Consider the following 12,098-nt stretch of genomic DNA (forward strand, 5'->3'; position numbering starts at 1 on the left):
TCTTCTTTGAAAAGGCTTATCAGAAATTCAAAATAATGCAATTATTTGTCTCTCACCTTCCTGTGACCTGGAAGCCCCCTCCCTGCTTAAGTTGTCCCCACCTTTCTGGACGGAACCAACGTACATCTTACATATATTGATTGATGTCTCATGTCTCCCTAAAATGTATAAACCGAAGCTGTGCCCCAACTACCTTGGTCACATGTCATCAGGACTTCCTGAGGCTGTGTCACGGGCGTGTGTCATTAACCTTGGCAAAATAAACTTTCTAAATTAGTTGAGAACTGTCTCAAAATTTTGGAATTCACACTGTTAAGTTAGGTTAACGTTCCTCCACGAGGACTCAGATATAGAAGTACAGAGTCCTTCTAACACATATTTAGTTCTGTTTTCTGTACCTCACTTTTGTTTTTCCATCCATAAATCTTCCACTAGGTGGCTGGCTACGCTTAAAGCCTCCCTGAACCTAGTCTAGTTTAGGGGGCGTGTGATTTGCTTAATTAAACTCTGTTTAATTTGTTTACGGTTTTCATTTAACAAAGCTGAGAGTCTGGAGATTTAATCCCTTAAAATATCCACTTCTGTGAAGCCCTTAGAAAGCTTTGTTCTCTAAAGCAGAGGCAGAAACGTCGTTGAGCACGGAACCAACTGCAGCAAGATGAATTAAATGAACTGGATGAATTGCTCTAGATGTAGACAGTCAGAGGCACCCAAATAACAATAGGTTTTACCAAAACGATCAATCACTCAAAATTTATGGTGCAGGCTTCCTTTCTGTAGACAGAGCTTAATGAATATAGTACAAATTTGCCTCAGACAATAGCCTTTTTTTGTTTTTAGATACTTTCCTTAAGGGTGAAAGCATTTAACCAGGACTAACCAGGACTTCTCGTGAAGTTCTGTTGCCTGAGAGTAGTCGTTTGATTTTTGCTAGTCTGTATGCATTGTTTATGTACAGACTTTACTGTTTTTCTCTCAGAGGCATCTCCTTCTACCCCGAGCCTCACACTACTGGGGTTTCGTTTGTTTTACATCTTGGTTGGAGGGGGCTCTTTCTCCGGAAAATAAAAGACAACGGATCTGGCTCCAGTCCAGGACGGAGAGCATAAAGCCTAATTCACAAGGAGAGCACGTGAGTTCTGCTCTCCGTGGGACTCAGCCCAGAGAGGCCGTGGAAATCTCTAGATGTCAGTCCACGCAACCTAAACTGGCAAAAGGAACGCTTTGCCTCTACAGACCCAGACCCCAGAACAGAATTCGGCCAACCACAGCCAAGAAGGCAAATCACGCAGGCGCAGACAGAGAAGCGGGTAGTAGAAGGCTGGCGGACGGGCGCGCGCACTCGGCAACCAGGAGAGGCGGGAGCGCGCGCTGGGGGCGGGCACTGAAGCTCTGGCTTGGGGTTCACCGGGTCATAGGGCTCCGGGCCCTTCGGTCTCGGCCATGGCTCACAGGCCGAAAAGGACTTTTCGGCAGCGCGCTGCCAATTCCAGCGACAGCGATGGCGCCGAGGAGTCGCCTGCTGAGCCTGGGGTGCCGAGAGAAGTTGCGGCCCCAGGTTCTGCGGAGGAAGGGCCGCCCTCTGGAGGAGGCCGCGCGCGGGTGGCAGGACGGCCTCACCGGGTTCGGGGCCCTCGTGGCCGGGGCCGGGTCTGGGCGAGCTCCCGGCGCGCCAAGGAAGCGGCTCCCCGCGCGGACGAACCCCCGCGTCAGGGTGACGCGGGGAAGAAAGGAGGTGACGGCACAGGGCGGGAAGGGGCCGCGGCGTCTCTGGATCTTTCTCCGGGGGTTCTGTAACTTGCTGCCGATCATCAGCCGTGCTAAGTCCAAGTCCTGAAGGTAGTGAGCGAGAAAACAGCTCGAGCACTCGCCCGCTGCCTGCATCTACCTTTTGGACTCCTTGGGGGAGATAAAACAATCCTGTACAGTTGGGAGGCTCTTCGTTTTCACCATCAGATGACTCCACCAGTTATAACTAACACAAGGTTTATGAAGAACCTAAATTGTCACAACAGAATTCAATAATTTCAAATACTATTAAGTAGGCAGAAGTTATATGTACCTTTTAGACACTTGCCCAACTTATCTTTCTTGAAAACATTTAGCCAGAATAATACAAGAATCTAGGTTTTGGAACATTCCCCTTTGCTTGTTTTCTTTTTTCACCAGTTATTTGCAACAACTATTAAAAATAATATATACAACACAAAGAAGCATGATAGAGATTCATGTCACTGTAGATTGTACCAGTAATGGTGTTAAATATAGTGTCATTTTGAAGTACCTTTGAGTTCTTAAATACAGATGTAAGGCAGCATAAAGTTGTTTACATAAAATGTGCTGCTCTGAGTTTGAATTGTAGCTTAATGAGGAATACGGTTTTTGGTTAGTCTTGAGATCCAAAATCTTCCTACTATTTTTTATTCTCATTAAAGTGATTTTTATTAATTTATTGAGAAGTAAAAATTGTATATACTTATGGCATACAACATGATGTTTGAAATGTGTCTACAGTGACTAAATGGAGCTAATTAACATTTGCATTGCCTTAGGTACTTACTTTTTTTGTGATGAGAACACTTAATATCTACTCTCAGTAATTTTCAAGTATGCAATGCGTTGTTGTTAACTTTAGTCACCGTGTTGTAAAATAGAATTCGTCTTGTCTAATTAAAATGTTGTGCCCTTTGACCAGTATCTCCCCAACCACTCTCAATCCCAGTCCCTGCTAACCACTGCTGGACTCTCTGCTTCTGTGACTTCTGATTTCCACTTTTTTAGATTACATATGCGAGGTCATGTGGTGTTTGTCTCTCTCTGCCTGTCTTATTTCAGGTAACATAATGTCCTCCAGGTTTGTGATCTTCGTGATTTCTTGGTCTTTCTTGTGACCTTCTATTTGTCTAAAGTTTTCATGACCTTTTATATTTGTTTTCTGGTGAAACTTTGTAGATGAACGTTGAAGTAAGGAGTTGCTTTTTCTCTTGCCTTCTAGAATAGTGTTTCTCAAACTTTTTGGGATTTGGACCTCCTTTAGACTGTTAGAAATGATTAAGGATTCCAAAGAGCTTTTGCTTCAGTAGGTTATACCTATCAGTATTTACCATACTAAAAATAAAATTTATTAATTCACTTAAAAAATCTATTACATGTAAGGATAAGTAAGATTTTTGTGAAAAATATTGCACAAAAAAAGAAAGAGTAGCATTGTTTTCAATTTGCAGATCTCTTTAATGTCTGGCAAAATATTAATAGAAGACAGCTGAATTCTCATAGCTGTTTCTGCTTTTAATCTGTTGTGCTCTTTTGGTTTGGTTGAAGTATTTGAAGAAAATATAGCCTCTGACAGATACATGGTTAAGACGAGTACTTAATAACCTTTTTAGATCATTGAGAGTGTTATGCTTTAGTATAACAAAGCTCAACAAGTAATAAACTAACCCTTCTTAAAAGTTAGTTGTGGGCAGGGCGCAGTGGCTCACATCTGTAAGCCCAGCACTTTGGGAGGCCGAGGCAGGCATATCAAGAGATCAGGAGTTCGAGCCCAGCCTGGCCAACATGGCGAAACCCCATCTCTACTAAAAATACAAAAATTAGCTGGGCATGGTGGTGGGTGCCTGTAATCCCAGCTACTCGGGAGGCTGAGGCAGGAGAATCGCTTGAAACCGGGAGGCTGAGGTTGCAGTGAGCTGAGATTATGCCACTGCACTCTAGCCTGGGTGACAGAGTGACACTCTATCTCAAAAAAAAAAAAAAAGTTGCCAAATGGAATCTTAAACCATATGATTAAATTAAATTTGGGGTGCTCTTACATTAAAACTCTGTTCTGTTTTATACTTTGGATCTTTTACTCATGAACGATTGGTAACATCTTGCGTTATTTGGAAAGTATTCTTTAGATGAGTTTGCGGGTCTTACAAATGTTGGAGCATTTTATAGTACAATACCAAAAAAACTCAGTTAGTATTACCACTAATTAATCAGTCTAAGCATTGGAAAGCCGTTAGGTTCACAGTAGAGAATATACGTTTTCCAAAATCTCAATTTTCACTTGAAATCTCTCATTTTGGAAGTGATAGGCAAAACTGGGCTCAAGTTTGAGAAAATGTTTGTCAGATAGCCATGTCTGAATAACCAGTTTGTTAGTCATTCAGGTAAAATGGTGATGCTTCTTAAAAACAATGTCTAGTTCAGCTTGCAACTCAGTCACACAAATGCTTTTCCTTAAGGCAGCCATTGCATTTCAAGATGCAGCAAAAGTGTCTTATGAATACTTTGATTTTGTCACAAAGAAAATTAAACGTGTGTACTCAAGGGTCAAAATTTAATAAAATAACAATTTTTTAATTACTTCATTAAGAGCAACTGGCTTTTTTCTGCCAATGTGAGGTAGTGAAAAATACCATAACCGCTACTACAAATTGATTCATTCATGCTGAGGATCTAGCAGTTTTACCCACCACTGCCTTTACTTCATAATATAGATGTCAACATGGTAAAAAGAACAAATAACATGTTATTACTGTGATGAAAGTAGGTTTGATTTCATAGACTCTGAAAGAGTCTCAAGGACCTCCAGGGATTGATAAACCATGCTTTGAGACCCACTGCTTTGGTGTTAATCCACTTTGGAAACAGGTATGGGTTGTCATAAATGGCAATATCTAAGAAAGCTGTGAGCTGCAGCTATTTTTTTTAAGTGTTTTAAGTTTTGATTTTACTCCAGCCTTTTTTTGAACTGTATGTAGGTCTTTTAACTAAGGTAGAAAATTAAAAGTAATGAGTACTGTGTAATCTTATGTTTTAAGGTTACTCATAAAGATTGCAAATTTATTGTGGATTAACAAACCCTTTCTTGTCAGTAATGTCAAGAATTCTTTTATTTTGTTCATTTAATTTTCACAACACCCCTGTGGGTTTTATCTTGGTGTTATCTTTGTTTAACAGATTAATTGAATTTAACAGACTATTTGACTTTCCAAATCATGCATTGAAAAGAAAGACCCATGGTTTAGTTTTTTTTTTTTTTTTTTTTTTTTGAGACGGAGTCTTGCTCTGTGCCCTAGGCTGGAGTGCAGTGGCGCGATCTCAGCTCACTGCAAGCTCCGCCCCGCCGGGTTCACGCCATTCTCCTGCCTCAGCCTCCTGAGTAGCTGGGCCTACAGGCGCACGCCACCTCGCCCGGCTAATTTTCTTGTATTTTTCGTAGAGACGGGGTTTCACCGTGTTAGTCAGGATGGTCTCGATCTCCTGACCTCGTGATCCGCCCGCCTCGGCCTCCCAAAGTGCTGGGATTACAGGCTTGAGCCACCGCACCTGGCCATGGTTTAGTTTTGACCAAAGTGCTCCTTACAGTATTTCTTGCCACCAGCCACTGAAATATGGCATACTATAAAGAGAGCCTAAATTCTGAAGTTGGATGGGATTAGATTGAAAGCCCTGCTTCTCCATTTCCTGAGTTGGTGTTCTCTATCCTCCCAATCCTTAATGAACTCATCAGAAATAGTATTTACTTTATAGAATTACAAGTATTAAATAAGTCATGTAAAACAGCTTTCAATGTGCCCAGTACATAGTATACATTAAATATTTTTCTTTTCTACTTACAATCATTACTTTTCTAAATATTCAGTTTTGTCTCTTTTTTTTCTCTAATGCCTCCTTCCCTCTTCTCATTGCATCCTTTTGGAAATATATTATTAGATGCCTAGTTAATACAAATAGGGTCTTTGTACACTTAGTAGATCATTCAGTTGCTTAAGAAAGACAAAGTTGGAGGAAGAACAATATGTCTACCTTAATATGTGGAGTAGGATTAAAACACCATATTATACATATGCCATGTGTTGTTCAGAATTTCAATTATTAATTACATTATTTTGACTCTTTTTTGTTATTTTTTTTAATGTCCTGTTAGAATCCAGAGTCCTTGATGTGTCCACAGATGAAGAGGATGAAATACATCACTCCTCAGAAAGTAAGGATGATCAGGGTTTGTCTTCTGACAGCTCTAGCTCTCTTGGAGAAAAAGAACTTTCATCAACAGGTTAGTAATTTGTATGATTTTGGTTAAGAATTTTATTTTTAATATAGTATTTTTGATATAGTTATTAATAACATATTAAAAACTCTGGTGACGTATGGGGCAAGTAGGTCATTAAGGATGATTGTCAGAGTGCCAAAATTGACTGCTCATTTTTATTACATTTTAACATGCACAGGTCAGACAGCTTATAAGTAGCAGGGCTAGGATTCAAACCCAGTCTGTTCTAGAGCCTGTATTCTTCTTAACCACTGTGCTATGCTGGGTGATTGATACTGATACCTAAAGGATGGTAAGAATTTCTCAGGGAGGATGTTTCAGGTATAGGATGTAGCATATCTGAAACTCTAGGGAAGGTATGTGATATGTGCAAGAAGCTAAAAATAGCTCTGTTTGGCTGAAAGTATTTGGGAATTTAAGGAAAAGAAGAAAACAGGAAGGACAAGTTGGAGTCAGATGATATAGGGCTTAGAGAACCACTGAAAATTTGATACAGGTGACATGAATGTTTTTGTGTCTTAGATCAGTCTAGTTCAGGGGTGGCAAATCTGGCCCACTACCTATTTTTGTAAACAAGGTTTTAGTAAAACACAATCACAGTCTTTCAGCTACTCATTATTTGTGTGTGCTTTTGCACTGCAGTAGCAAAGTTGAGAAGTTTCGTCAAAGACCCTATGGCCCACAGAGTCAAAAATATTTATCTGGCGTCTTACAGAGGTTTATAACTTGTTTTGTGCTGTGGAGTCCTTTTTCAGTCTAGAGAAGCTTAAGATCCCTTCTGAGAAAATAAAATAAAATACATAGCTTTGTAAAGGAAACACATTTTAGTGAAATAAAATTATTAAAATATATTTTATAACGCTTGTAATATAGTAATAAGTGCTTCTTTATTAGCCTATTAAATAACAACAACCAGTAGCTCTGTAACCTTGTAATTTTGTTTTTTCTCCATGTACGCAAGGTACAGAAATACTAAGTGATTAAGCTAATATGAAGAACTGAAATCTAGTAAACGGTTAAAGCCTTGTCTAGATTCTAGATACAGTGCTATTCAGTAGAATTTTCTGTGGTTTGGATAAATTTTCTGTCTTCACTGTCCATATGGTAGCCACTGGTCACAAGTGGCTATTGAGCTCTTGAAATGTGGCTATAGTGAGACTGATAAATTGAATTTTTAGTTGTATTTGAATAGTCACATGGGGCTAGTGGCTACTGTACCAAACAATGCTACTATAAAAGATGGTGGATTAGACCAGTTGTGATGGCTCACATCTGGAATCCCAGCACTTTGGGAGGCCTAGGCGGCTGGATCACATGAGGTCGGGAGTTCGAGACCAGCCTGGCCAAAATGGCGAAACCCTATCTCTACTAAAAATATAAAAATTAGCCGGGCATCGTGGCACACACCTGTAATTCAAGGGGCTGAGGCAAAAGAATTGCTTAAACCTGGGAGGCAGAGGTTGCAGTGAGCAGAGATCACGCCAGTGCACTCCAGCCCAGGCGACAGAGCAAGACTCCATCTCAAAAACAAACAAAAGAAGATGGTGGATTAAACAGCATAAGGCAGTGGTTGTGAAGTGTTGGCAGCACTGCCCCCACCTAAGGAGAGAGGGCAGTGTTTGAAAATGTATGGGATTATTTAAATGATTACAGTGGTTGAGTTGTTGCTGGCACGTTGTGCCCTACAGGCAAGGATTGATAAATGTCTTACAGGAGTGCAGAACAGTTCAGCAGGGTGAATTGCCCCTCCCCCACTGATTAAAAATTGAAAACTTGTCCTGTGAGGAACACCTGAAAGTTCGAAGGACTTACTAGCTGGAGAAGAAAAGATGGAGGAATGTGTTCCTTTTAAGGGCTGGCATGTGGAAGAAAAGCATTTATTTGTGTTTGGAAGGAATATCTGCCTCGAAATAGTCCCTCTAGCAGAGGCTGCTTGTTATTAATAGAAGATGATAATTTACCTCTCAGCCCTAGATGATTGTATATCAGATAGGATGATGTATATGAAGAATTATTCATAAGTTATAAATTTGTAAAAACATGATGTGTTTATTATTGAACAATATGCTGACATTATTGATTCATCCCTTGTCTGCTCAGCATCTGCTGTGTGAGAACCCTTGAACTAGGTATTGAATATGCAGAAACAGGACAGATGCAATACTCTTCCTTGAACTTTTACTTCTTTATTTTCACTTGAGCGGTTACCTTTATGTAGCACTAATATCTTACTACTGTGTCCCATTGCTTGTGACTTACTAATTAAACCCTATCAAGTCATCTGCAGGAAAATCACTTCCAAAATAAGAATTTCTGTGTCCATATTCATACACTTGAGTATTTGAACCTAATTGTCTTATCTTAACCCTGCCTGCACATTAAAATCCTCTAGGGAGCTATAAAAACATACTTTGCTCAGCTCTGCCTCAGATCAACATCTAAATTGCTGGTATAGAGGCCTGGGTATGTCAAGCTTCTCAGGTGACTGTGATGTGTAGCCAGGGTTGAGAATTGCTACTATAACCTGCTGTGATGGTTTTGAATCTTAAATGCTTTGGGAGGAGGAAGAGACACCTGACCTTCATCATGTCCCTGACAGTGGTCTATAAATAAATACTAATCTATAAAAAAGCAAATAACCTGATTTTATATTACTTGTTTTTGATGAATATTTATTGACTTCTAGTGATTACTTTATTGCTTCATGATTTACTCAAGGACTTTTAATTTTCCCTAGGGCTGATGTCAAGCATATTGGTCTGTGATATATCTCTTTTTGTTTGTTTGTATCTAACATTGGAGCTTTTGCACATCTCCAAGTACATGACATTTTTCTGTTTATTTCTCAAAGAATTTGGGTCAACTTTTGGGAAAGTTTAGAAAATTTCACTTGAGCCTCAGTAGCTTGGCATCTTTTTAGTAGTTTGAAATGCTTAAAATGGTGAAAATTTCTCTTGCCATTTCTTTACTGTAGTATTGTTCTTAAGAAACCATTTTTTCCTGAATGAAGATAAATTTCACCTTAGATCATGCATGAAGAAACTTGTTTTAAATTGGAAGAGTTTATGCTAATGATGTTTATGCTGTACAATATGAAGAAAAAAATAAGGCTCTCTTAAGAGTTGTTGTCATTTAAAATTTTTCACCTGGTAAATGAACCTGATTATTTTCTTTACACTTCTTAATGTCTCATGTTTATTCACGTGCGGCTCACTATAGAACCGCAGGCTAATTTGGCTTTGCTCTGTTACTGTTTATAGTATGTTTCTGATTTCTTGTAAGTGTGGGTAGGAGGGAAGGAGGACATCGTAGTGTAGTATCTCTCTTACTTGGTAAGTCAGACTGGTCTGTCATTGATCCTTCTAACTTCTGTAGCTCTCACTGATTGGGGAACACCACACTCAGCCCCCCCACATCCCTGTGCTGACAGTCTCAGAGCTTCCAGAAATGAGAAATAGCCACCCCTCAACAAAGTGAGCAGTACCTGATGAGTAAGAGAGTTAAAAGATAAAATGAAGTGGTTTCTGTATATTTTCTGATACTTCTAGATTTGGTTGATTTTTCTAAATTATATTTAATCTCTATTAAGTTTTCTTCCTTTGCTGATACAGACTTTGAGCCATTTATTAAAGTCACATTCATATATCAAAATAGCAAATAATTTAGGAAAATGGTGCTTTTTTCTTTTTCTTAAATGTGAGAAATATTTACTTACATTGGTCTCTGGTTTTTAGTGTGCTCCTCTTTGTTTCCTTCAGTTAAGATCCCAGATGCAGCTTTTATTCAGGCAGCCCGCAGAAAACGTGAATTGGCCAGAGCCCAAGATGACTATATTTCTTTGGATGTAGAACATACCTCTACCGTCTCTGGTATGAAGAGAGAGAGTGAAGATGACCCTGAGAGTGAGCCTGATGACCATGAAAAGAGAATACCATTTACCCTAAAACCTCAAACATTTAGACAAAGGATGGCTGAGGAATCAAGTATGTGTATACCAATATATGAAGATCAGGATATTTTTCATTAGAATATAATATTATGAGAAAATCTCCATAAAAATGTAATGTGCTGTCTCACATTGTAGAGTGTTGATAACGGTTTTTAACATTGATTTGGTCCATGATATTATGACCTCTAAAAGATGTATCTGTATCGAAATGTTATTATCAAGGAGTATATGTAATAATGTTTATTAATATCTGACCCCCCTTGATCTTTTTTAACAGGTTAAAAAAATATGCGGTATCTTATTTTTAAAACATTGAAAACAATTGTCACCTTTATAAATGTATTTTTTCAACATGGAAGCATCTACAGAGATTTTCGATGTCATGTATTAAAATGTTCCCTGCTGTAATAAAAAATTTCATCTACCCACAATGCTAAGCCTTAAAGGACTGTTTTCACATTTCTCATTTATAATATATGCATTTTACCAAGGTTTTTGTAACTTTTTTTTTTTTTTGGAAAAAGACTCAGTTCCTTACAACTTACTTTTAAATGTTTAGATTCTTAGGTAGTAATTGAGAGATGTTTGATAAGAAAAACCAAACATTTCATTCTTTCTCAGTTTTTTTACTGAGAAGTATGTAGGGCTGTAGTGTTTTGAGTGGGAGAGTATGGTAAGAGTGCAGGTTCTGGAGTCAGATCCCAGGATCCAACTTCCAGCTTCGTCATAGTCTTCAGACAGCTATTTAACCTCCCAATATCTGTGTTTCCTCACTTGTGAATGAGGCCAATAATAGTGCCTTCTTCCCAGAATTATTGTGAAGAATAAATAACACGTAAAGTCGTGCTAAGCCTGTGTAGAATAAGCTCAAAAAATGTTGGCTGCTGCAATTGAAATGGAAAAATATTAAATGTTTACATGTGAACTTTTTTCCCCCTAGTAAGTAGAAATGAAGAAACAAGTGAAGAAAGTCAGGAAGATGAAAAACAGGATATTTGGGAACGACAACAAATGAGAAAAGCAGTTAAAATCATAGAGGTAATCATTCTTTATACTATGTATAGTAGATTCCTGTGGTTGCTATAACAAATTACCACAAACTTGGTGACTCAAAAGAACAGACATTTATTTGTCACAGGGCGGAGGCCAAAATCTGAAGTCAAGGTGTTGGTAGCACCTTGCTTCCTCCAAAGGCCCTGGGGGATTGTGGGGAGCAGATAATTCTTCCTTGCCTCTTCCAACTTCTGGTCATTCCAGGTATTTCTTGGCTTGTGACTACATAACTCCTGTCTCTGCCTCTGTCTTCACATGGCTTTTTCCATGTCTCTGCTGTGTGTTTTTCTCATAGGGATACTTGTCATTGGATTTAGGGCCCACTCAGATAATCCAAGATCCTTCACTTAATTACAACCACAAAGACTCTTTTTCCAAATAAGGTCATATTTGCACTTTCCAGGGATTAAGTCATGGATGTATCTTTTGGGAGGCCTCCATTCAACCCACTACACTGTGCATATTATCTTATTTTTCCACTAGATTATAAATACCTTGAGGGTACTATTTTTTTAATAATTAATTTTATAATAATTGACAGTTTATGTTGGACAGGTGCTTAAAAGTAAAGTTTAGACCTCAAACTTTACTTTTAGACACCTGTTCTGTATAATATAAATATATCCAATTTTCTCTTTGGAAACTTTTTTTCACTTCACAATATAACAGACATCTCACTGCAATGGTATATCTACTTCTACTACATCTTAATGATTTCATAGCGATCTAGTGAATGGATGTATTATCATTTATATATTAAATCTCATTATGTGATTTCTCAGATAATTTTTTATTATAGTGAACCCTGTGGTAAATATTATACACAAATACATTATACCTATATTATGATACATAACTGTTACATTTCTGCATACACAAATATAGCTTTGTGTTTTATTTAATTTTTAAAAAGATGTAAACAAAGTAAATATCCAGTAATAGGGGTCTTCATGCAATACAGTAGGGTGGGACACTATGAAGCACTAAAAATTATATTAGAAACCAAAGCCCAAGAGGCTGAGTCAGGTGGATCACTTGAGTCCAGGAGTTCAA

At 38.4% G+C, this 12,098-nt stretch overlaps 1 protein-coding gene across 9 annotated transcripts in view; it reads left to right on the top strand.

Annotated features, from left to right (window-relative positions):
• The first annotated feature begins 1,383 nt into the window (after positions 1–1,383).
• Positions 1,384–12,098, top strand: part of GCFC2 (GC-rich sequence DNA-binding factor 2) — a 49,164-nt gene continuing 38,449 nt past the window's right edge. For 6 of the 9 annotated variants that reach the window (XR_003721725.2, XR_013402431.1, XR_013402432.1 and 3 more), the window contains exons 1-4: positions 1,384–1,735; positions 5,918–6,046; positions 9,802–10,026; positions 10,933–11,030. Coding sequence is in view for 6 of the 9 variants with exons in the window: in XM_015112563.3 (XP_014968049.3) it covers positions 1,444–1,735; positions 5,918–6,046; positions 9,802–10,026; positions 10,933–11,030 (744 nt within the window). In the remaining 3 variants the exon portion in view is untranslated. 9 annotated transcript variants of the gene reach the window in all.

This window comes from Macaca mulatta, chromosome 13 (genome assembly GCF_049350105.2).
Source record: "Macaca mulatta isolate MMU2019108-1 chromosome 13, T2T-MMU8v2.0, whole genome shotgun sequence".
Classification (NCBI taxonomy): Eukaryota; Metazoa; Chordata; class Mammalia; order Primates; family Cercopithecidae; genus Macaca; species Macaca mulatta.